The following is a 26,202-nucleotide window of genomic DNA, read 5'->3' on the forward strand; positions in this document are numbered from 1 at the left end:
TCCATCTTTGAAGAAGTTTGGATGTTTATTTTCGTGGGAGAAATGCAGACACGCTTCCAGCTCCAGGATGACGTCATAAAATGGGCGGGGCCCTTACACAGCGGCAGGCGGAGCTTCAGGAATCGAGTCGTTTTACTTCCTGGTAGAAAAAACTCACAAAAATGACTAATATCTCATAAATAATTTGCTTTTTAGTGTTCCAAAGGTAATATATGGATATAGTTCACTCTGAAAGGCTTAAGAATATCATGGTATGGCCTCTTTAAAAAGATTTGTCACATTTTGTCCTCAGATTCTGGTCAATCTTAGTGTCATTTCAGTTTTAAAGCTGAAGCTGCATTCAGCAGATAAACCCACTTTACTGGTTCTGCAGTGTTGGTTTGTATATGGAAACATCCACATATAGATATAATATTGTTGTGATTTATTGTGTTTGTGCGCACCAATAAATCAAACTGCCAGAGAATTGAAATGAGAGTCATTCATCACTGCATTCAATTTAATGTATCTGAATAGATACATAGAATAAAGCAAAACTTAAATTTGATTTTTTTTGCCCACTTTTTCATTTCCTCATCCTTCATTTTTGTTTTTATCTGACTGGAAGCAGGGAAGTTTTACATTATAAATCATTTATTGAAATATAAATCATCTGAATGTACATATGGTAAAATAAGGAAATATGGTATAAAACATCGTACTTGGTGCGTTTACGTAGAACTACATGATAGGGTACCATTGTCAGCACATCACTCACAGAGTAAACATTCACATCCAACTTCAACCACAAACGTAGCAGGAGTCTGAAAGCTCAGGCTGGCAGTCCATCAGTTCATCTGCAGCGTGGATGGACAGACAGAAGGAAAGTGCAACAGCTGATCGGATTTCATGTGACAGTCAGTGGGAAGAGGCAAGCTGCTGAAACAGCAGGAAGAGGTTTGTGCTCCATCCTCTGTGCACCGGACCAACTGTTTCAGCAGCCTGGAGTCTGTTGATGGCGCTGTCTCTCTGAACACTTTCACTGAGTTAACCTGGAACAGGTTCAGAAGAACCCGTTTCTAAACACTGATTTGTCCAAAGCCATGATGTCACTGAAGTAAACGAGGGTGCAGAAGCTTCATATGTGCTCACATAAAATACTTGAGTACTATTCCAATAATTCTCTTTTATAAAACGACTCTGAGGTTATTTACATCACACTAACTATCTGTGCTAAATGTAACCGTTTTATGTGTTTAAGCTAAAATAAAATGGGGGTGTAAAGTTGTACAGGACCTTTCATAGGGTCAAATCAGGATCAGCTTAAAGTGAACGAAAAAAAGATTGAAAGTTTGAAAAATAGACATTGTAACAAAAAAAATGAAAACTTAAAAATGAAAACTTGAAAATTTGAAAAAATGCTGAAAACTTGAAAAAAAAGAGTATGAATGTAAAATTACCAATTAAAAAATAATGCATCATTAGCAACAGCTGCTTTTTTTAGCCCCGCCCCCATGCCAAATGAGGATCAGCTCAGCAGCCAAAACTCAAAAACTCTGAATTGAAATATGTATTTTCAAGTTCAAAACTGATTTCAAATTTCTTTATTTTTTTTAATGTATAATAGTTTCTTCAAATTTTGAATCTTGTTTTTCATTCATTTTAAGCTGATCCTGATTTCACCCCCTAAGCTTGTCTCTTCAAAGCCATCAGCTACGGTCACTTTCTACTTTTTGTTCATGAAAAAAGAAGTACACATTTAACAATAAAGTAAAAAAATAAATTTGAGTTACCACATCTACTTAAGAACAAAAAACATGATATTGTCATAAGCAATAGTTCGAACATTGAGCTTGAAATCCATGCGCTGCTTCTGATTTTTCCAGCATCAGTTGCTTCTCTGGAAAACAGTTCTTGGATTATTGGGAAATTGTGCTTAGTGATGGCATCTTCTAGTATAAATAGTGCATCCTTAGTGGTTTAACAAATGAATCCTCGTTGCTGTGAAGAGAATGCCCGATGAAATAAAGCTCTGAACATTAATGATGATACTTTTGTAGCTGGATAGGTCCGACAGAAAAGCTCCAAAGTTCTTGAGGTCCTTTTTTCCAAGTCACATTTTTATTTTTGTCAGTCACTCCTCCAACCCTGAAGGGGGCGCTGTCCAGAGTAGCGTACCTCACGTTGCCACAGACTGACCACAGACTGAAGTGGTTCTGTTCTGTCCTTGCAATGGGTGGTCTGAAAGGAGTACGAGGAGGAGGAGGAGGAGGTGCGCTCAACAGTCTTTGGTTGATCTATGAGTCTCACAAGTTTTTCATCCCTTGTTGCTCCCACTCAGGCTGGACAGTTTTCACAGAAAGCTGTCCTCCACCAGGTCACTACAGTCCAGACACATCTCGTCCAGCAGTGTGATATCCTCCAGGGTCTCCCCTTCACGTTTGGGGTAGGTGGAGCTGCTCGACCCTGTCTCAATGGCGCTCTCCTCAGAAGTCTGGGAGCTGAAAGAGGAACAACTCAAACAAGTTAATACTCCACTTGTCAGGATGTTTGTTGTTGTATACCAGGGGGGTCAAACTCAATCGTACAGGGGGTCAAAATCCAAAACACACCTTAGGTCGCAGGACGAACAGGATAAACATTTATTCAACATTTTAAAACTAGTGGTGATAGCTGAGAATGCTGAAATTGATAGCTAAAAACGCTAAAGCTAATAGCTAGCTAAAATATTAGCTAAATGCCAAATTAGCCTGAAAAAACTTGTTTTAAAAAACAAAACTTTTATAAAATCCTAAGTTAGCCAAAACTGCTAGCATGTAGTTGAAATATTTGCTAAACTCCAAAACAAATCTTAGTAATTAGTAATTGCCAAAATAGTCCTAAAAGCTAGCAGAATGCCAATTTTTTAAACTTTAAAACAGTAACTTTTTAACATAATTATGAATAAAAACAGGCAGGTATATTATTCCAGAATAAATCAACTTAAATCTCAAATCACTTTTAGTATTTTACCCTCCATAAAAATATATTTCTTCAAAATTATTCAAGATAACATCGGGACATTAATAACAATAAAATAAAATGATCTGGAGGGCCGGATCCGGCCCCTCGGGGCTTGATTTAGACACACGTGTTGTCCAAAGTCTGGCTCATGGAATAAATACAGGTAGCTTTAAAATCTCTACCAGCCTGCAGGCTCCTTTTGTAAAATCAATCATATTTGTCTAAAACTGTGTGAACAGTTTCTTTATTGTGATTGGATAAATTATATTTTCTACTATCAGTGGGAATGAACCAATGACGTGCAGTCAAGGGAGGCAAGTGAGGCTGTGCCTTACCTGCAAAATATAGCTTAACAATTCATAACTTGAATATGTTGAAAATACTTTTTAATGATTGAAATAAAAAATCAAGTATTGTTTTTTTAGACATGTCTTTTCTTTGATTACTTTTCTCTAAGTGGGGTTTCAATGTTTCATAGGTTAAAAAGTAGCGAATTTATGAGTTTACTGATCAAATATGCGAGAAATCGGCAGGTGAGGAGGCTGTAGCCCATTCATCCCCTATCCCCCACACACTGACTGGAGCTGTATGGGGTCAAATCAGGATCCGATTAAAATGACAGAAAAAACAGATTGAAGATTTGAAAAAGAGAGATTGTAACAAAAAAAAAATTGAACATTTGAAAACAAGACATTGTAAATTAGAAAAAAAATGAAAACTTGAAATAAAACTTGAAAAAAAATTATTGTAAATTTGAAAAAAAAAATACTGAAAACTAGAAAAATAAAACTATAAATATAAAATTACCAATTAAAAAATAATGTATCCATTGGTAACGGCTGCTGTTATGAATTTTCAACTTTTTTTAGCTCTAAGCCCCGCCCCCATGTAAAATTAGGATCAGCTCAGCAGCTAAAACTCAAAAACTCTGAATTGAAATTGAAAACAGAGAACTGAAAGCAAAGAATAAGAAACGAAAAAAAAATTAATTGGTAACAGTTTTAGGTTTTTTAAATTCAACCTTCAATTTTCAATATTTTTTTTCAGATGTTCCATTTTTTTTTTATTTTCAATAAACCGATCAAGTTTTCAAGATGTATTTCCAAATTTAAAACTGCTTTCAAATTGTCTTTATTTTTCAAATTTATAATGCCTGTTTTTGAATTTTCAATTTTTTTCAGTTACAATGTCTGTTTTTCAAATTTTCAATCTGTTTATTCATTCACTTTAAGATTAACGATATTTGACCCCATAGAAAATGTTAAAACAACAAACATGAATCAAATGTCGAATACAGTACTCTGTAGAGTTCATATGTTTGTAAATCTGACTGATGACGTCAGTGCCTCACCTGCCAAGAACCTCATTGTACGTCGTTGGAATGAACAGAGCGAAAAATAGACAAATTGACAGGAATTTTGGTCAAAACGTATTTAGATGTATTTGTTCAATGGAAAGAAATGAAAACTAAACCATTGTAATGAAAACCATATATAATTAATGTTAGCCTATTAAAATAGTTGAAAGAATGTCCGGCTGAACGGGTGACCCTCATACGTTTTCACCTCACCAAATCTGGTCCTCTTTAAAAACTTATGGACACCCCTGATATAGTGATGAACTTGCCTGTGTCTGTTCCTCTTTCCATGTTCTTCATCAGAGAGGGGGTCCAGGTCGGGGAGTGGAATGATGTAGCCGCTGTCAGAGCTCAGCCGCTGCTCATCAAAGCCGCTCTCCCGCTCCTTCAGCTTGCCTTGGTTCTTGTAGGGAATGTCGACATAGTCGGTGTCGTTTTCCATGCACACCCGAGTGACAGCGGGGTGGTCGCTCTTCAGGAAGTCCCGGTTCACTCTCTCATAGTGCTGCACGACACAGACAGACACATTAGCACTGTCACGTCCACACAGGCTAAGCAAGGGCCGGCTGTTTCTGTTAAAGCTACAAAAAGGTGAAAAGACGCATTGTGTGTGATGTGGAGTTCAACCTGGTCATTAAGGTTGGGTGTTGGAGGCGATAAAGTCAGATTACGTCAGAACAGACCAAAGCCAGCTGCAGCCTTTAGGCTCCAATGTCTTTTAAACAGAAAGAGTCTAAACGGCCACAACGCACTCAGAGGATGTGGAAGAGGTCTGAAATGAACAGCCTGCTGCTTTAATAGTCTATTTAAACCATTTGTAACCTGTACTTTCCAGTGCAAAAAGCACATTTAAAAAGTCAACAAAGTTAAATAAAGGAAAGCAAAGGGAGGACCCGTCAAAGATAAACGGTGGTAGATTTAAAAACCAGGTGTTAGGAAGCTTTTGAGGTCTGGGGGGAAAAACAGGTCACATGCAGACTCACCCTCCTATAGCTGGAGGGCAGCAGTGATGCTACAGCGTCACTTAGACCCATGAAGGACGGCCTCTTCTCTGGATCACTGTTCCAGCACTTCATCATCATCTCATACCTGGAAACACACAAAAATGAAGACGATCCTATATGGAACAGAACGTCCTGTCATATGCCTTATAATTTCTCCATGACTTATGCGAGTCAGTGTGGACATCACAGCCCTGATGCATTCATCATTTGACAAGAAAGCCTTTAAACACGTACATATCTGGCGGTGCATGCTCAGGTTTGGCCATCCTGTATCCACTCTTGATCTTGTTGTAGAAGCTGGAGTCCACCACCATCCCAGGGTAAGGGGTCCCACCTTCAGACAAACACATTTGGGATGAATACAAGTCTTTGGAAGGTCGTGAGTTCAAATCCAGGCCAAGTCATTTCCAAAGACTCTAAAAATGCCTCCCTCTGCTTGACACTTAGCATTAAGGGGGTAGATTGTGGGTTAACATCACTAAATCCTCCAGGTGATGGCTTGAATGTGGAGAATACATGTCACACACTCAGGTGTGTGACAACTCTAACTTTCATTGTTTTGGTGGCAGCCGTGGTGAAGAGGCAGAGTGGCCATGAATGAGTCGAGGTTTACTTGGGCAAAACACTGAAGCCCACATTGATGCTGGTGGTTGTAGGTTGGTGGCAGTGTAAGGCGGTGGTGTGTAAATATGTGTGTGTGTGAATCTACCCGTGATTGTAAAGCACTTTGGGCCTTAAAGGAAGGTAGAAAAACACTGTATATGTCATTAAAACTGTGATTTATGCTCAGTTTGATTCTAAATATTTCATTTTTTACTTGTAATGTGTAGATCTAGGCAAGGCAAGGCAAGTTTATTTGTATAGCACATTTCATGTACAGAGACAATTCAAAGTGCTTTACATAAAACATTAAAAGAAACAATCAAAAGAAATAGTAAAAATGTCATTCATCATCATTCAAATCATTAAAATAAAATTAAAAGAAAGTAAAAAGATTTTAATTTAAAACAAGCATAGATAAAAAGTGTGGACGTAAACTTTTGAATACATATTAATCAAATGCAGCTGAGAACAGGTGAGTCTTTAACCTGGATTTAAATACACTGAGTGTTTCAGCAGATCTAAGGTTTTCGGGAAGTCTATTCCAGATCTGTGGTGCATAGAAGCTGAATGCAGCTTCTCCATGTTTAGTTCTGACTCTAGGAACTGATAAAAGACCGGATCCTGATGACCGCAGAGGTCTGGCTGGTACATACTGGGTCAGGAGGTCAGTCATGTATTTTGGTGCTAAACCATTCAAAGCTTTATAAACCAGTAACAGAACTTTAAAGTCTATCCTCTGACAGACAGGTAACCAGTGTAAAGACCTCAGAACTGGACTGATGTGGTCTACTTTCTTGGTCCTTGTGAGAACCCGAGCAGCAGAGTTCTGAATAAGCTGCAGTTTCCTGATGGATTTTTTTGGTAGTCCTGTAAAAACACTGTTACAGTAATCAAGTCGACTAAAGATGAAAGCATGCACTAGTTTCTCCAGGTCCTGCTTAGACATCAGATCTTTAATCCTTGAGATATTTTTGAGATGATAATAGGCTGATTTAGTGACTGCTTTAATGTGTTTATCAAACTGTAGGTCTGTGTCTATCACTACACCCAAGTTTCTGGCCTGGTTGGTAGTTTTTAGTTGAATAGATTGAAGCTCTGTAGTGACGTCTAACCTTTTTTCTTTAGCCCCAAAGACAATAACCTCAGTTTTGTTTTTGTTTAATTGAAGTAAGTTGTGACACATCCAGTCATTAATGTCCTCAATACATTTACCAAGAGCCTGTACAGGGCCTCGGTCTAGCAGTTAGAAATGTGGCAATTGAACAAAGGAAACAGTTCTTAGACATATATATAAATGTTTGTCTTTTTGTGTTTTTAGCTTACTGTGTTCATAATTTCTTATTGTTTTAACCTGTGTTTTGTCTTTTATGTTAATGTTAACGTTAATGAAAGGTGCTCTACAAATAGAGTGATTGATAGATGTACAACAGACTGGAGACCTGATCAAACCCTGTTTGGGTTTGGGTTTAATAAAAGAGCAAGTGAAATAATAGTTTCTGCTTCAGGCTCACCTAACGAAAAAATCTCCCAAAGGAGGATGCCGTAAGACCACACATCACTGAGGGTGGTGTACAGGTTGTCAAAAATGCTTTCTGGTGCCATCCATTTCACCGGAAGAAAGGTCTGGAATGAAAAAAGAGCAAACGTTAGACTGAGCTTTCATAGCGACATTTAAACGCCACGGTCTGATTTGGAGATGAATGCAGGTGTGAACAGAAACTTACGCTCCCTTTGGAGACATAGTTGCTGTCGTGCATGATGTCCCGGGCCAGTCCGAAGTCACAGATCTTCACTATCTTTCCCTGAGAGAGGAGTACGTTCCTGGCTGCAAGATCCCGATGAACGCACTGAAGAGAGAATCAACATGGATAGGAGTGAAGCAAAAAGCTTCCCATACAACCTTTTTTGTATTCTCTTTCATCAAGTTCATCTTGAATAGCATTTCCTATGGGGTCAAATCAGAATCAGCTTAAAGTGGAAGAAAAAACAGATTACAAATTTGAAAAAAAAGGAGCATTTGAAAACCATGCATTTTAAATCTGAAATAAAAAAGAAAAGGAATTTCAAAAAAATTGAAAACTTGAAATAAAACTTGAACATTTGAAATTATATTGTACATTTGAGAAAAAAATACTGAAAATGTAAATAAAAAAAATGTGAAATGTAAAATTACTAGGGCTGTGAATATTAAAGCGTTAACTCATGCAATTAATCAAACAGAATTAATGCCTTAATATTTATTAATGCAAATTAATTGCACCTCGGGGAGCAGCAGTCCTTCGCTTTGCCTCGCCGATTTAGGGTTCCACAGCATGTTATTGTTCAAAAGCTGCATATTCTCTCAAAATCTACCAAGTAAAACATTGTGATTGATCACAACACAAAATTGCAATTAATCCGATTTGTTTTTAGTTGATTGACAACCTTGATTAAAAATACAATGTTCTGAATTTAGTTTTGTGTATGATTTTGTATTGGGATTATTTGCAGACGAGTGGTCAGCAAATACTGCAACAAACAAAAAAACTAATTTGCGATTAATCGCAATTAATTTCCCCCAATTTTCAATTAGTTATTTTTTAATCAATTCCTGGCTCTAAAAATGACCAATTTAAAAAAAAGTATCCATTAGTAAAAGCTGCTGTTAGGAATTTTCATGTATTAGGTCGAAAATTAGCATCAGCTCAGCGGTGAAAACGTTTAAAACTCTGAATTGAAACTGAAAACAGGGAACTGAAAGCAACGAATAAGAAACATAAAAAGGAAAGTTGAAAGCACAAATAAACATTTTTGTTTTAGTTTTTCTTTTAATTCAAATGTTTTCTTTTACAATGTCTGTTTTTCACATTTCAAATCTTATTTTTAGTGCCAGGAATTGATTAAAAAAAAAAACGAATTAATCTCAAACCTGAAAAAATTGATCACGATTAATCGCGATTATTTTTTCTCTTTTTTTACATTTTTTTTGACCACTTATCTGCGAATAATCAAAATATGAAATCACGCACATAACTCCACATTTTGAACATTTATTTTTAATTTGTGCTGTCAATCTATTACGAATAAATAACTAAATAGATAAATGAAATAATACTTGTTGACGCCTTAACCGCCAAGTTAAAGCAAAGGATTATTTCTTTGATTAATTTGCATTAATAAACATTAACGTGTTAATTCCTTTTTGATTAATCGCGTGCGTTAACGCATTAATGTTCACAGCCCTGCTTGTTTTTCATTCCCTTTAGGCTGATCCTAATTTGACCCCATACATTTCACTTTGCTCCATAAAGCATAGACCTTATGTAAACATGCCGGTTGGCTGGATCGCTGCGACCGCTGGATATTTAGAGATAATAACTATGAAGCTGAAGGAATAGTTCCAGGCTGCAGCGTGTCCCTGCATGATAATTCCAGCTCTGGCTGTACACGGCCCCTGTGGTCTTCACAGAACTGCTTACCCCACCGCAGCTATCAAACAGAATACAGCACACAGATCTAGGGAAGAATTCCACTCCAACCTACATTTTTGGAAGCGAGAAACTCCATTCCTTTGGCCACCTGGTAGGTGAAACTCAGCAGGTCGGTGGTTGTTAGGCCTTCGGTCGTGTCATCTGATAGCAGGTTTTCCATCTCACATTCTGGTTTTGAATAAACACACACAATGAGGCGGTCCATGAGTATATGATCACCACATAGTGTAAATTTAGCACTCCCTACTCGAGCCTGGTTTTACTAATGGCAGGGAGAGACCGGGCATTATTATGCTGGTGCTACAATTATCTTCTCCTTGTAATTACAGGCCAGTGCCAGTCTTAAATTCCAACGAGGGTGCACCTCTTCAATCAAGTCAAAAACAACACAGAGAAATGAAGGTGAAGGTGCAGTCGTACCACTCGAGCCCTTCTGCGAGGGAGGGTGGTCGTAGTTTGACCTCTGGACGTCTGAGTACTTGGAGGCGTTGTTCATCTCCAGCATTGGCACATACTGAGTGTTTTCGGCCTGCTTCATATCCATGTAGTCCCCTTTACTTTCAAAGGACAGGATCACATAGCTGTGAGCAAAGACAGGAGGGGTAATGTGGTCAGTGATGACAGCCACCGCGGAGATGGAGATGTTTGTCCTCCTCTGCCCTCCAGCTGAGGGTACAGGGAGATGCATCTGTGGCAAACAAGGTGGTTTAGAGGTGTGGTTACTGTGACTCATCCATCAACAGTCTCAGTGAGGAGGAGGAGCTGTTTCACCACCGACATTTGGTAAAAACAATTAACAGGTACATGCTTTATAATTCAATTAGACTGAAATCTTAGACCACTTTAGTCTTTGATCTGATTAGGGGAAGAGGCCAGATAATATCTTTAACCATAAGAGAAAATTAGGTTACCAATAAAAGAGAATATGAGACAATTGTTTTAGCAGCTTTAAAAAAACATCCCATCTTCTTTCGCTCATCCGGGACTTGGGGGCAGCAGTCTAAGCAAAGACTTCCCTCTCCATGGCCACTTCCTACAGATCCTTTGGGGGGACCCTGAGGTGTCTTGGGTCTTCCCCAGCGCCTCCGCCCAGTGGGACATCCTCTCCAAGGAGGTGTCAAGGAAGCATCCAGGCCAGATGGTTGATTCACCTCAACTGGCTCCTATGGATGTGGAGGAGAAGCGGCTCTACTCCCACCTCTCTCTGGAAGACCAAGCTTCTTACCCTATCTCTAAGGGAGCACCCAGATACCCTCTGGAGGAAGCTCATTTCAGCCGCTTGAAGTCGGGATCTTGTTAATGCAATATATCTAGTTCGTAATTGTGTTAAAAAGTCACGGTTTTAAAGTTTATCTTGTTCGGTCCGCGACCTAAGGTGAGTTTTGGATTTTGGCCCATTGTGCGATTGTGTTTGACACCCCTGAGCTTGACCATAGAGAGCTCTAAAAGTCAGCACTAAAATTTTATATTGAAGGCGGTAAGCAACCAGGAGCCAGTGAAGAGCTTTGAGTATGGGAGAGTGCATACATATTTAATACATAAATGTCCTGCTTAGAGGATAGGGGCGTACCTCCTACTGCTCTCATCTGCAGGATTGATTCCAAATATGTCCATCTCTTTTCTGTTTTTCTCTGGGCTCAGGCTGAGGAAGTTCTCCCTGTTCTTGTGCAGGTAGTTGACCAGGTCTCCGTAGAAGCAGTACTCCGTGATGATGTAGATGGGGCCTGGGAACAACACGGGGGGAGATAAAGTTGTGCACCGGCGTCAGTCTGCAGGCTAATCTTATCAGAGGCTCGTGAAGTCTAAAAGCGGTCAGGAGGGCAACTCTCCACTTCCCCATAAAAAGACTATTAAAGTCCCACACCCACCACAAGCTAAAGGCACAATGTCATTCTTTAGTGCCTGTTAAAGCAGTAAATGTCTGCAATGACCAAATCTGAATGTGCATGTGTGTGTGTGCATGTGTTGGCAAAGTAGGGTCTAAATTATAGAGGAGAGGCAACAATCGTTAAAGTGTGCTGTTATTACATAGCATGTGCTTGAGTGGGTTTGTTTACATCTGCTGATGGTGTGTTTTGTTCACCTGACTTGGTGCATGCTCCCAGGAGGTTCACAATGTTGAGATGTGGACCCAGATGAGTCATGATCTTCAGCTCTGACATGAGGGCTTGTTTCTCGCTGGAGCGGGCTGTGGCTGGAAGAAGGGACAGGAGCCATCACCATTCTCCATCAGTTCATTGATAATTGAATAAAACAGCTTCATTTTGAACCTCTTGATGCCTGAATTTATTTCCACTTGAAAAAAATAATTCAATTCAGGTTTTACTTTGACTAAGGTGTTAAATTAAAGTGGCGATACCATGAAAAACCAACTTTTTGAGGTTTTAAGTGTATTATACTGTTCATTCAATGGAGAACCCTAAAGCGGTATTTTGATCTATTCACGCATTTCAGAGTAATCCTCCAAAAACCTGCACTCTCAACAGCAGCCCCTCCCATACCCATGAAAAGGAGTGGGTCATCACTATCTGATGTCACAGAGTTAGACCGCCCCTTTCAGGAAGAGTCAGCTCTGACAGCTCCGCCCCCAGTGTAACACCAACACCCAAATTCTCCACAGAACTAGAGGTGATGAGCGAAAAACTTTCATTTTAGATGAACAATACCATTTATCTTCTGATTGTGTCCTTCCTTCAATGAATTCCAGCTCAAATAGGTGGTTGTTATTTTATATGCGGGGCTCCTTTAAGACCCCCATGCCCCGATGGCTGGAGCTTCTAAAGGCATATATATAATATGTACATCCATCTTTGAAAAATTTTCAATGTTTATTTTCGTGGGAGAAACGAAGAAAGAAAGACTCTAGGATGACGTCATGAAATGGGAGGCACACACACACAGTCGCAGGCGGAGCTTCAGGAATAGAGTCATTTTACTTCTGGGCAGAAAAAACTAATGAAAAATCACTAATATTTCCTAAATAATTTGTTTTTCAGTGTTCCAAAAGTAATATATGATCATATATATGGATATAGTCCATTCTGAAAGGCTTAAGAAAATCATGGTATGACCCTTTGGGGGTTAAATATTTGTCTTTGGCCAACAGCTGACATTATGGGCTGCTGAACAAGCAATATGTTTTTATTATTTAGAAACTTGCATTCCATCAAACTATTTTTGATTCCTTTAATTGTATATCTAGATACATTAATAAGTCAATGAACCCGTTTGGTTAAATTTTGGAATTAAAGGTAAATGATGTTTTTTGTCAAAAATAAGACAAATATCTACACATATTAAGTCAAAATCTGCATGAGATTCACCAGCTGCCCTTGTTTATGTGAATCAGTCTAAAAAAATCTATGATTTTAACCTTAATATGAAAAAGTTACAAGTTAATTCTGGCAGTGACGGTTTCTTTATTTTCCTCTCAGTTCAACTCAATGACTTAATGCTTTCCCAAGAAAAATAATCTTAATAAATAAAACATTTTTTATAGCTTATAAATGAAAGGATTTCATGTTTGCAGAAAAAACACTTATTTAACTTGATCCTCTAAACTTCAGAAAAACAACTTTAATTACCAGCTAGAAGGGGTGTAATGACTTAATCGATGATTTTATCAACCAATTCTGCTGTTTACAACAATTTAGCATTAAGTAGTGACACTGCTGTTCATGTTCACGATTGTTAACACTGAATTTTACAGATAATTCCAATTCAATTGGTGTCAATGTTTGTCAAAGACATAGTATTACTGATTTCAGCACAAAAGTGTCTATAATTTGTTGCACAAAATAAGACAGAAGTTGTTTATTATGATTGTGTTCAAGCTAAACAATGAATGGGGATATATTTTCCTAAAAAAATATGTGTTCTTCTATATAATGTGAGTTATTAGAGATGACTTTTACCAATTATTGTATTATCATTGATATCCTGAGCCATGTATCATGAGGTATCCAGTGATTCCCGGACATACTCATCTCTAGTTTGAGTTTTGTTTTGTTTTGTGTTCCGTTTGTTAAACTCACGTTTTAACATTTTTACTGCCACCTTCATGACTGGTTGGGAGCGACTGAGTCCATAGGCTGTTCCTTCAACCACCTTCCCAAAAGCTCCAGATCCCAGGACCCGACCTGAGAAGAACAAGATATGCGGTCATTCATTCACACATTCCATCCAGAGCCTTTCAACATCTGAAAACCTTCTTGATCCATCTAATTCCAAGTCAAAAAAAATTATCAGGTTATCTTATCAGAGATTTACTTCAAAAACAAACTGAGAAGACCAACATTTTTGCAGGAAGATTGCGACTGGAAAACAAGTGGGCTCACCGAGCACAAGTCTGTCACGAGGAAACTCCCATCTGGAGTCGTATGGAAGCTGCATGGGGTCCACATAGATGTACTCGTGGCCGTCTGGACTCACAGACTCTATGACCCTCCAGCGGATTTCATAGCGTGGTTTCTAGAAGACACACACACATTCATGATTACACATGGGAGAATCCGTGTGTCCATGGATCAGAAGTCTCAAAACGAAGCAGGACTCCAATGTTGACAAAAAAAATCTTGATCTGAGTGTTGATCTGTGTGTTTAACATGGATGTATCAATGGATGAGCAGGTGAGAAGGAGAAGCAATGATGCATCATCACAACAATACCTGTTTCCAGATGACAACCAAGACAATGAGTGAGATGATGACAATGACCAGGAGCACCAGCACGGCAGCAGCTACCGTCAGCTCAGGGTGGGGGCCTGTTTGGGAGGAAAGCCAGTGGTCACATGTGTCAGTAGGAGAAGACAGCTATCTCCAGGATGCTTGCAGGAGAAATGTTCTCTGTGAGGCTTAAAAGCGGGTCTCATCAGCAGGGTGTCTAGATAACAAGCCACAAAGGTATGCTTGGAAGATAACGTGTGAGTGGGGATGGGCAGGAGGCCAGCAGCTACCAAAGCACAGAGAGGAGGAGGAGCACAGAAAAGATGGCTGCTTCCTAATAAAAAAAACATTTCCCCACAACTGCAAACATTTACTGATCACATCTTGATCTCTACAGATGGAGGGAGTTGAGTGGAAGCAAGTATGTCAGTCTTTCACAGCAGCTTTTTTTCAGTGCAATATCACAGGTACTTTTTAACAACACACTGTGTTCTGCTTTCTGATCTGCTGTAGATCTTGTCGATCATCCTCCTCTCCTACGCTTTAAAGCATTCACACTATAGTGATCCTCCAGCTCCTTTCTGTACATTTTTGACTAAAAAAAATCACATTTTCAACAATTTAAGCAATCTTAGTATCAAAACGTTCATCCTGTCAAGGACATTACTGCTTGTATTTTTGATATTCATAGACTTTATCGTTTTAAGTATTGAGCAAAATATGTCCCATAGGAAATGAATCAGAAATTGCTCAAATCCTTCAAAAACTTTGTGCATTTTGTAACTTGTGAATCTTAGCATATTTTCAGCTAGAGACACCACTCAAACTTTAAAATGTTCAGGAACTACTGGGGTTTTAGGGTAATTGGAGTGTAGTTTTTCATTTCATAGCTGTTTTTGACACATTTAGACAATTTACCAGGATTTTAGGCTATTTGGAGTTATTACAAATTTTATCAATGTGCTCAAATATTTTTTTAAGTATTATTTGGAGTTTAGCTAATTTTATAACATTATGCTATCTGTTCTGGCAAAAGTAGACATTTCTTCCCATTTTTTAGGATAATTTAGAGTTTAGCTATTATTTTATCAATATGCTGCTCTTTTGGCAAAATTAGACATTTTTCTTTTTTTCTGGATAGTTTTGAGCTTAGCTAATATTGTTGCAATATGCTATCTGTTTTTCGGCTAATTTATACATTTTTCCAGTATTTTAGTATATATGGAGTTTAGCTAAAATTTTAGTAATGTGCTCAAATTTTGGCAAAATTGGCAAATTTTTTTTCCCATTTTTGTTTTGGCAAAATTATACATTTTTCCCTCTTTTTTGGCGAATTGGGAGCTTAGCTAATATTATAGCAATATGCTAGTTGTTTTGGCTAGTTTAGACATTTTTCCAGTGTTTTAGGCTAATTTAGAGTTTTGCTAATTTTTTATTATAAAGACGTTTGTGTTCAATCATTTTTGGATTCGTCAGAAATGTGTTCCTACTGATTTTTGATGTGGTAAATTAGAGCATTCTGGACCTAATGTTTTTTGTTCTGTATTTTATTTTGTTATTTGTTCAAGATTGAAAAAAAAACCCCCTCAGTGATGTCAAAGAAAAGGTTAGAAGCCATTTATAATAAAACATTGTAATAAAGCACCTTTTTAGTTTCAATTTGATTTTTTTCTGCACCACAATGTCACAAACTTAAGTAAAATACCTCAAAGTGAGGCTTTTAACGGCAACTATTAGATTAAAAATCGTATAATTAATAAATTACAGGTCACAGTTAATTAATCCCATGACAGAACTACTTAAAACATCTGTAATCCTACTGCTATGCAGATTTCAACTATCACATGTTATTTTTAGAACGTAAGAATGAGTTAAACATGTGAACACTCACCACTGGACACCAGTTTGACCTCTCTACTGACAGTGGCCATTTCATTCCTGGCCAGACAGCGGACGGCCAGCGTACTCTCCAGGTGGCCGAACACCACCTGGCTCTCCAGGTTATTCCCTTCAAAGTGTGAGTCAAACGTGACGTCTGTGGAGTTGGTGGGGAGGGGCACCCAAAAAGACGAATCGTTGCCACACCTGGGCCAAAGCAGAGGCAAACACGTGACCAGATCAGTTTGGTGTTTGACACGTCTTCCACCTCATTTTTGAGTGAGCTCACTGTTTAATGCTCTTGCAGATGAACCACTCCACTGCAGGAGGGGGCTGCCCTCTGGTAATGCACACCACAGACTGGCCAGTGGCTGAGCCATGATGGATGTCCATCAGGTCCACGATGACAGCAGGAACTAAGTGAGAGAGAAAAAAAGCAGATTGTAAGTAGAGGTTAAGGGTTAAAGAAGCTACAGCAAAGGAAATAAAAGAAATTCACGCTTGTGTCAGTCCTTTTCCTGACCTTTGACCTCCAGGATTAAGCTGACATGACGACTTTGGTTTCTGTTCTCCACTCGCATGGTGTAGTTCCCGCTGTCCTCCCCCTTAGCCCGGATCAGTTTGAGAACACTCAAGTAACTGCAAACAACAGCAGAAACGACAACTCAAACCCTCAAATCCTAATTGACCCTGTAACAGCTGAGGGGTCACCGGTGAAACACAAAACACAAAATCTTGAACAGACTGTATTTTTTCAAACGATAACACAATCAGCTCATAGAGCTGCTTTTCTCCTTCAGAATCTACTGGAATTACGTTGATCGTGTCAACAATTAAAAAAGCCTTACCTGATCTCGCTGATTTGCCTCAGGCTGGTGGTGATCTCTGCCGTCACATCACTGAGCGGAACCCCATCTTTGAGCCAAGTGACATGGGCGTCGGGAAAAGAGTGGATTGTCGCCCTGAATTCCCGAACTTCGTCCAGCTCTGCCGATTCATGCTCCCGGAAGTCCGGATCAATTGACACAAATTCACCAGCTGTTGAAAATCAGGACATTGCCCTATTTCAGGGATCGCTTCTTGAAAAGCAAAGACTCAAAGGCATAGCATCGAAACACATACCAAACACTTGAATATCTAGTTCTTTTGTCTGAATTTCATTGTTAGCTATGTCAACAATGGAACAGGAATAGCTGCCACTGTCTTTGACTGAGGCCTGCGGGATTGTCAGGGTGTACAGGATCTCCTGATCTTTCTTGTTCTCGCGCACCGTTTTGGTACCGCGGTTAGCCTGCCGAGCAAAAAGGAAAAGGAACAGCTCAGTGCCAGAGCGAACCTTAGTGCTGACAGCTCTTTTGGTGCAGAATGGCTCTCACCCCTTTGCCCGGGTATTTCCAGTTGTCCTCCAGGATCTCTGGTCCTCGAGCAAGGCAGGTGATAGTGATTGTTTCTCCCACCAGCAGGGCAGTCCTTTTAGCTTTCAGCTCCACATGCAGCGCTGTTCCGCCTGAGATGCAATTAAAAGTGCTTGTGTCATTGCACAAATAACAAGTGAAAGGATCTGCAATCAAAACCCCTAAAAATTCACCTGGCCAACCATGAACGATGTATTCCTCACTGTAGTACTCGTTTCCGTTTATAAGGGCCTTGCAGACGTAGGTTCCAGCTGTGAACACCCCCAAAGCACCCCTCTTACTGTCATAAACACTTGGCACAGGCTGCTGGGTTTCCAAGTTTATCAATGTCACGTTAGCGCTGGGGTCAGACACCCTGCACTCGATCTCCATTTCCTCATGATCGGACAGGACGTGGTTGCTGAAAGGCTCCAGTGATGAAAGGAAAGGAACATCAGGATCTGTGTCAGGCACAACAAGTGTTAGACCATGAAGAGACAAACTGAAAGAGTGCTTGCAGCTGTGAACACACCTGGAACAAAGACGTAGATGCTCCGAATTTTGGAATCCTCTGCGTTGCTTCCGCTGTAGAAGCACTTGTAGGAGCCCGTGTGAAGCGCTTCAGCACAATCCACTGTGATGGTGGTGACAAAAAGCCCGCTGTGGTCCTGCTGTACTCGCACAGAAACATCATGGGGCGTGTCCCACTCTAGTTTGGCCTCTCCGCGACACGTCAAGGTGAAAGGAGTGTTGAGGGGCACCAACAACTCATCCTTATCCGGTAGCAGCACAGGAGCTGATGACGGGGGAAGCATTGCTCCACTAGAAGCTGAAACGAAGACAAGTGGTGAGATTTTGACTATACACCTATCTGTAGAGTGCTTTCACGTTAGCCGAACCTTTTACCACGAGGATGAAAGAAAAGTGAGCCGTGTGGGAGCCACTTAGGGCTGTGATGGTGTAATTTCCGCTGTCTTTCTCCAATGGTTGTCGGAGTGTCAGAACACTCTGATACCTTTGAGAACAAAATTAGAACTTTAGAACACAGTGGACGAATGTATCTATATCTATGAAGACTATATCCAAATGAGTGATGATACTTAAAGTTTAACTTCCTCCCTAGGCCTTGTAAAGAAAAAAAGACTATCAAACAAGAAACTATGAGGCAGCAGAAATCAAAGAAATGGGGGAGTATGCTCACCGATTTCCTTCAAAATGACTAGTTTTAGTGAAGATGTAGTAGTTTTCTGGTATGGCGTTGTCGTCTTTCATCCATGTGATTTTGGGCCCTGGATCTGCGTCGATGAGAATGGTGAACTGAGTCTCATCTAAAAGGTTGACAAACTCTGTCTCAAAGATGCCGCTGTGGTCCAGGACAATGGAGGAAGTTTCCTCTGAAGCACAAACACAAGAATGAAAGAATGAGCACAGAAAAAAGAAAAAAACGAAGTGACGGTGGATCAAAAGGAGACAGACTGATGACAAGGTCGAGGTGAAATGAAGGCCTGACCCACATCTGTTGAAACAATCCCATAAAACACACTCACTGATGTTGAAAGCAGAGCTGAAGCTTCATGGGTGGAAAGCAGAAAATAATTTTCTGAAAGCACCTTGTGCACACATGCAGAACTCATCATTTACCTGCATGTGTGTGTGGGGGTGTGTGTGTGTGTGTGTGTGTGTGCGCCACTGGTTTGAACACATATTCTTATTATTGCACCAGTACCCAGCCAGCAAGGCTAAGTGAGCCCCATGTGGTTTAAAAGTGGGCAGAAAATGCAGGACCCCGATTGGGTTTGTCCACAGTTTCTGTGGTGGGCCCAACTGTGTGCACTCAGTGGGTTGGTTCATTATGCTAGCTAGTCTCCCAGTGGGCGTGTAGCATGCTAGCAAGTTCTACTGTAGTGAGCTAGCAAACTCTTCTGTAGAGAGCTAGCAAGCTCCGCTGTAGTGAGCTATGCTGTAGCGACCTCGGCAGTAGACATTTTCTGCCCATTTTCAAACCATATGGGGCCTACTTAGCCTTGCTATCTGGGTAATAGAAATCTGGAAAATGTTTAGCACTTAAAAAACATAAAAAAACGTTTCTCTGTTGCTTATTTCTTTGGGTGAGTAATGCGCACAGTCAATGTTTTTAAGAACAACAATTTGCTTGAGCAGACGATTAGAGGTTAAGGAAGATTTACCATAGACAGTCACAGACAAAAGGCTGTTCCGAATGTCTCCGCTTTCCAGGCTTATTGCGGTGCACTTGTAGATGCCAGTGTCCTGAGGCCTGGCTTTTGAGATGCTGATGGTGAAGCTGGCATGGTCAGAGAATGTTTCCCTTACGTGAGTGGCATTCTCAGCCTGCAAAAACAGACAAAAAACAACAGAAATACTTTCAACTTGTTCATTTCCATTTCACAGGTATGACTAAAGGCTAAATAAAACACTGGGTCATCCACATGAGATGAGTCTGGATTACAGAGCTTTTTAAAGGTCTGTAACTGCAGTTGAGATGAGGATTGTGGGTAAGGATTCCAACCTCACTATCTCTGGAAAATTCTTAACCTGCAGCACACATTAAGAATTGGGGTAAAAACAAACATAAATCAGGTCTGAAACTGCCCCAGATATCTGACACAAGCGTTTCAAAGGCGGGCTATTTCGTTACTGGAGCTCCAGTGTTTCTGTTCTTTGATTTACTTTAACCTTTCTACCAATAACTTGTTAATTCCAGTAGATTCTGAAGGAGAAAAGCTGATTTTTTTTCCTTCAGAATCTACTGGAATTATCGTGTTAATGGTTGAAAAGTTACGCTATGTTAAAGATTTAGTGTTTAAGCGTCACCGGCAACGCCTCAGCTGTTGAAGTGTTTAACAAATTCTGACCCGATCAACTCATAGTCACTAGGTCCAAAAGATTTACCATCCCCTCATATCCTTTCTTTTGAACTTCCTCCCTCCCTGGGGCAATGTGTGCTGAACTTTAACTTCCCTGCCAGACTCTCCCACATGGGGTTAACTGCCACAGTGGGTTGTTTGGCTCATGCCTCACACCGCGTGAAGCGTCTGCCTTCCATACGCATACTTTGCAGCCACTAAGGCCACTTAGCCCTATATTCCACTAAAAAATAAATAAAAAGAAAAAAACATCACTTGTCTATTTAAGGCCCTGTGCTGCTGGTGAGGGAATGACCAAACTTGAAGGTAAAATGGATGGATGAAGCTGTAAAAACACAGAAGGAAAAAGAAATACTGCGCCTTGCCTGTGTCCTTGGATAGACCCACTCCTGCTTGTAGTTGGAGACAGGCCGGGCGATGCATGTGATGTTGAGAGGCTGCCCAGCTCTCACTCTTCTGGCAGTGGCAGTCACTTCCACTGTGAAGTTTCTCTCCTTTTCCTCACTGTCTACACCTAAGTAAGAGCAGATATTAAGATCTCAGAACACTTTGCTCACATAATGCAGAACTGCTTGTGGTTCCTAGAATTTCTAAAAGTACAGTTGGAGTTAGAGCCTTCTGTAACCAAGTTCCTGTTTTATGGAACAAGCTCCCAACTCATGTAAGAGAGGCAGACAGTTTCCACATTCAAAGTTAGCCTAAAAACATTCCCCTTTGGACAAGCTTACAGCCAGGCTAGCTAGTAATCAGAGAATATTGAATTTATAGCTCCCTTACTTACTGTAATAAAGTTTGGAGAATAATTAGAATTTTCATCACACATATTTCTCCACGGAACTCAGCATAGGGAAGTAGGTTTGATAAACAGGGCCCTGGTGGTCGATTCCCTCTGTTGTAACTCTTGTGGGTCTAAATCATGGGTGTCAAACTCGATCGCATTTGTGTCCAAATCCAAAACACACCTTAGGTCACGGGCCGAATGGGATAAACATTTATTCAACACACTCTTTAAACTTTTAAAACACAACTTTTTAATGCGGGCTGAACCTCGGGTTGCAGACGATACCAGTAGGCACACTAAGCCTGGTACTGCGTCTGGTACCGCGTCTGTAACCAGTACTGGTCTACGCCCGGTACCGACTGTATGGTACCGGGTTAGGGTTAGGGTACCAGTGTGTTCCATGTCCCAGTACCAGTTTGCAGCCCAGAAGTTTGGAAGCCTTGATTTAAATAGACTTTAAAAAAACGACGAGTTGGGGGCACTTTTTGATGCTGGCAGGGGGGGGGGGGTCCTTAACGATTTGTCAAAATGTGACAATTCAGCAATGCAATTCTTGTGCAGGATAACATCAGGCCGTCAACAACAGAAATATAAAATGATCTGGTGGGCCGGAAATAATCACCCAGTGGGCCGGCTCCGGCCCCCAGGCCTTGACTTAACAAATATGGTCTAGATTAATATTGATATGCTAAAAATTCAAGATTTTGTATCATTGTTATTATCCACATCAGCTGGTGCAGTGTGATCCACATGTTGTTCTTCTTCCGCTCACCTCCTCCGGGGGAGCGGTAGGGATTTCAGATTCCTGGTGGATCGCCATGCCTCTGGCTCGTCTTGGCCGTGGACCTCGCCTCTGGCTCGTCTTGGCCGTGGACCATGCCTCTGGCTCGTCTTGGTCATGGACCTCGCCTCTGGCTCGTCTTGGCCGTGGACCATGCCTCTGGCTCGTCTTGGCCATGGACCTCGCCTCTGGCTCGTCTTGGCCGTGGACCATTCCTCTGGCTTGTCTTAGTTGTGGACCATGCCTCAGGCTTGTCTTGGCCGTGGACCTCGCCTCTGGCTTGTCTTAGTTGTGGACCATGCCTCTGGCTTGTCTTGGCCGTGGACCTCGCCTCTGGCTTGTCTTAACTTTCGACCTCACTCCCCACCGCCCCCCTGTCATATCTGGCTGAACTCTATTCAAATACGTAGTTGTAGAGTTGTATAAGCTAATTCCTCTTTAACAATCCTGGTAAATCGCCTGTCCATCCTAGGAGAGGATCTCTCCTTCATGTGGACATCCCTGAGGTTTATTTTTTTTTCCTTTTTGTAGGAGTTTTTCCTTACCGGGAAGGGGGGTCTTAGGACAGGGAACACCAGTGTTTTTTAGGCCGTTTAGTTTTACAATTAGCTATTGTCTAAATGTTATGACCGACCTTCTGCTTCTGTACAATTACTGGCATGAAGCCCGATTAGGAAATTGTTTTTTGTGATATTGGGTTATATAAATAAAACTGAATTGAATTGAATATAAGCACTACCATCTCACAGACAAAAAAAGAAATATGCTTTCATGTCCTCATTCATGATAGATGTCACCGTTGCTCACTGACGTGCAGAAACAGACCTCCATGAAGCTCCCACAAAAGAGTGTGTTTGCTTTGTATCTTTTAGGTTTTTTAAAGAAAATCTGCTCACCTCTACTGGTCACGGTGTAGATGTCACTTTTTACAGTGCGGCCGTTCACAGAACTCTCACACCGGTACTGTCCAGGAGCACTAATCCCAAAAAAGCCGATCTTTGCATCATAGGGAGAGGAAATCTGCTCCCCGTTGGGAACCCTCCTCAGGATGACGTGAGCATCCGAGTGAGACACACGGCATGGGATTTCCACCATCGGTGGGGAGAAGATGAGATGGAGGCTTTCTGGAGACACTGGGACAAACAGGTGGTCGGGATCTGCAAGAAACACCAGAGACTCTTCAGAACACGGTTTTCTTGTTGAGAAATGTCCTAACAAGTATGAAATGAAACAGACCTGTTACAAAGACATAGATGTCCACTTCACTGTCTTCCTGCTCTTCATTATAGCACACATAGAAGCCCGTGTTCTCCACGGTGGCGCTGGAAATGTGCAGAGTGGCAGAGTTGTTCTCCGGAATGATGAAGGAGTTTTCCGGCAGAGGCTCGTCCCACGAGACTTTTTGATTCTCCCCAATGCAGGTCAAATTGAAGGAAGAGTGAGGCGGCAGAAAGATCTCCTTTTGGTTCGGGATGATGGTTGGTCTTGCAACTGCAGAGGCGACTGGGGGATGGATTATCAACCGTAAGAGGGATTCACGGCGTAAAAACAGAGTTGTACATTTCTTTACAGCACTGAAACAGCTGCTTACTTAGAATCAGCAGCACCAAGAATCTCTCTAAGACAGGACATGTCCTCACCCCACCCATGGTTGTGGATGCTCGGGCCTGTGAAGACAGAGACAAAATAAAGTATGGAGCTAAATTGGGGCCAAAATTATTTGAAATCCAAATAAAACAAAGGACAAAATGAATAAATAAATGTAAAATGTCCAGAACTTTTTGGTATTTGAAGATAAACTTAATTATTTTCAGCTTCAAATGTGGATTTTTTAAGTTTCAAAACTCAAAATTTCAATTTCAAAACTCTGCAAAACTGAAAAAAAAGGTTTGAAATGGAAGTTTAAAGTTTTGCAATCTAAAAAGTTATTTTTGGAATAGCAAAAAGTTTCAGACATGTTACCATTTTTTAGGCCGAACATCTTTTTTTTTTTTTTTTTAATTTGTTGTATTTGGTTTTCAAATAATATTTGCTTCAATTGAGCTCCACAGTAAGGCACCATTCAGAAAACTGTTGAAAATTCTCTATTAGCAGTTAATTTGATAACAGTATAGTTCCTCAACCCTTTAACTACACAAGAAAGAAAAAAAGATCATCAAAAAAATTTTGTTTTTTTCTGCTGCTTATTCCCCTAAAGGGACATTGAAGTTAAAAAAAATGAAGTGGCATTTCATTTATTTGTTTTTTTCATAGGGGGTCTCTAGAAGTTACTATCTGGTGCACACCAGTTACTATCCAGATATTTTCTTATTACTTCAATTTGTACTGCAGTCAAGAGTTTAGGAAGTCTTAGGAGTGCTAAAATAAAAGATTCGAGGACGTGTAGAGCACGGATGCTTCGGTAGAGGGCGACACAGTCCACCATTTCACCACAAACCGCCTCATCGGAACTTCAATGCAAATTTTGGAAACTTTTTACTTGATTGTCTCTAAATTTGAGCCTTAATCCAGAAATGTCCACAATGTTTGAAGAGTTTGAAGTGTTCGGTTTGGTCCAGCCACTACTCCACAATCTTCACACACAGATCTGACATGTGGAAATTGTGGTTCTGTCTGTCTGATAGCGACTTGAAACCTTTGAATGTCGGCAAACCGCAGCTCTGCTCGCTTTGAATGACTTATATGTGACATTTTGTTTGAGACATTGTTTCTGGGAGTCTGTCATCAGAGTTCCTCTAACGTCTTCGTGTAGTTTGCTGCGGTTCTCCTAGAAAAAAGCCCGAACAGTCCATGAGGAGTCTGGCTCTGTTAACTCTATAATTAGCGCACTCAAAGTGTATATGCGTGGGAATCACATGCACATTATGCGCATTATGTTTCCGCTTTTTATCCACAGCTTTAGCGGAGATCTCGTGCGCGTCACCAGACTGCAGAGGCGCTCCGGCTCCGCGCGTCCTGCGCGTCTTTTACGCGCCTCGGCAAATGCGCAGAGCCGCCTGTGCTGGGCTGGGGTCCATCTGTGCAACAGCTGAGAGAAGATGATCGGTTTCAGCTTCAGTTAGAGCTGAGAATGAAGGCGGATCTTTCTAAAAGTGACCGTGGTTGAAGATGCAGAAGGCCTGGGTGTCACAGTGTGGTTTGGGAGGTGGTAGAGTGTGTGGTAAACCCCCACTCATCCTCCAACAGAAAACCAGAGCTCCTCTTTTTTCTCCTTATTGTTCCAGATCCATTAAGTCCATTAAGCGTCACTCCAAAGGTTTAATTCCCAGTAAAATTCCACAGGAGGAGAAGATCTTTCGCTGCGTAGAGCACTCCAAATGTGTTCCCCATTAAGCGACAAAAGCAGCATCCCGCAACGCAGTCACCTCCAGCTGTGAGGCCAGAACTGAGCGCCTTTATCCTGCAGAGCCAGCCACGTCTCCCCGCTCGGCGCGCAGGGGGGACACCATATGGTCAGGACATCAGAGAAAGCTTTACCAAACTCCTCTTAATGAAGTTAAGAAAAGCTGTAAAGTCTGGAAGCTGACCGATAAAGTTTAAGAAACTTTTGTTGTAAGAAGTTTGCAGAAAATTGGTTCAGACTAAAAAAAAATCAAAATAAGTAATAAAACTACTTAAACGGAGTTACCTTTTCCTAATCCCTTCTATATTTCTAAAGTGCGATGACGATGATATCCAGGAAAATAGGATCCTCGCGCGCAGTGAGAGCGTTCGTCCGCGCGACCCTCCGCCTGCATCCGCGACCGCCTTCACAACTGCGCTGCAGCCACGGCGACCTGTAACTGATTCAAAAGTTACAGTCCTCCCCCCTCCAACCCCTGCAGCCGAAAACAGCCAGAATCTCGCTCAAAGTAAATAACTCTCAGGAAATACACCCCCCACACCCCCTCCTCTGGTGAAGAAGCACTGAACCCCCTTTTTTTTCAGAGTAAGAGTCTTTTCATGAAATGTTTGGAAAACTTTTGAAGCCTTTATTTTAGTCCAGTCTAATGGGAATGTTGTTGTTTTGAAGAAATCTGCAGATCTTTTTAGATGCGCGTGTCAAACATGAGATTTATTTTTCTAACTGTTGTGACTTTTTTTTTTGCATATAGAATCGGATTTCTTTAAGTGATCGGATCCAGTGTGTGGAGCTGAGATCACGCAGTGCCGCCTAGAGGAGCAGAGGGCGCTCCAACACCATCATATTTACGCACAGTCCTGGAGCGCGAGTGCGGCGCACATCTACCACACATCTGACAGCAGAGCAGAGACTTCAAACATCAGGGTCGTTCCTACATTGTTTACATCACAAAAACACATAAATGAATGAATCAAACAATGATAGAATGATGCATCAGCTGATAACCGAATCCATAAGCAGAACTGTTTAACCTTTGAGCGGGAAAAAGAGATCCCATGAA

At 40.8% G+C, this 26,202-nt stretch overlaps 1 protein-coding gene across 1 annotated transcript; it reads right to left on the bottom strand.

Annotated features, from left to right (window-relative positions):
* Positions 1-615: 615 nt before the first annotated feature.
* Positions 616-25,634, bottom strand: pdgfra (platelet-derived growth factor receptor, alpha polypeptide). Its single transcript, XM_024259103.2, has 29 exons — positions 25,428-25,634; positions 23,391-23,466; positions 23,036-23,302; positions 22,696-22,956; positions 20,603-20,751; positions 19,539-19,701; positions 18,554-18,746; positions 18,252-18,367; positions 17,885-18,181; positions 17,547-17,813; positions 17,335-17,465; positions 17,081-17,249; positions 16,807-16,996; positions 16,482-16,597; positions 16,248-16,374; positions 15,972-16,165; positions 14,084-14,178; positions 13,754-13,886; positions 13,451-13,555; positions 11,500-11,610; positions 10,987-11,140; positions 9,837-9,997; positions 9,469-9,584; positions 7,671-7,793; positions 7,458-7,569; positions 5,578-5,677; positions 5,323-5,428; positions 4,609-4,844; positions 616-2,480 (listed from the first exon to the last, which is right to left on the bottom strand). The coding sequence occupies exons 2-29, from the start codon at positions 23,446-23,448 to the stop codon at positions 2,333-2,335; spliced, it is 4,398 nt and encodes a 1,465-aa protein (XP_024114871.1). The 5' UTR covers positions 23,449-23,466; positions 25,428-25,634; the 3' UTR covers positions 616-2,332.
* Between the last annotated feature and the right edge of the window lie 568 nt (positions 25,635-26,202).

The sequence above is a fragment of the Oryzias melastigma genome, linkage group LG4, assembly GCF_002922805.2.
Source record: "Oryzias melastigma strain HK-1 linkage group LG4, ASM292280v2, whole genome shotgun sequence".
NCBI classification, from domain to species: Eukaryota; Metazoa; Chordata; class Actinopteri; order Beloniformes; family Adrianichthyidae; genus Oryzias; species Oryzias melastigma.

Bases quoted from the DNA above. Each gene is read 5' to 3' on its own strand.
- pdgfra (XM_024259103.2), bottom strand. From the start codon at position 23,448: ATGGGTGGGGTGAGGACATGTCCTGTCTTAGAGAGATTCTTGGTGCTG. The intron at 18,747-19,538 runs GTAAATCTTCCT...TTTGTGCTTCAG, and splicing joins TTTGTCTGTGACTGTCTATG to AGGAAACTTCCTCCATTGTC. The intron at 7,570-7,670 runs GTAAGTTTCTGT...TTTTCATTCCAG, and splicing joins ACTATGTCTCCAAAGGGAGC to ACCTTTCTTCCGGTGAAATG.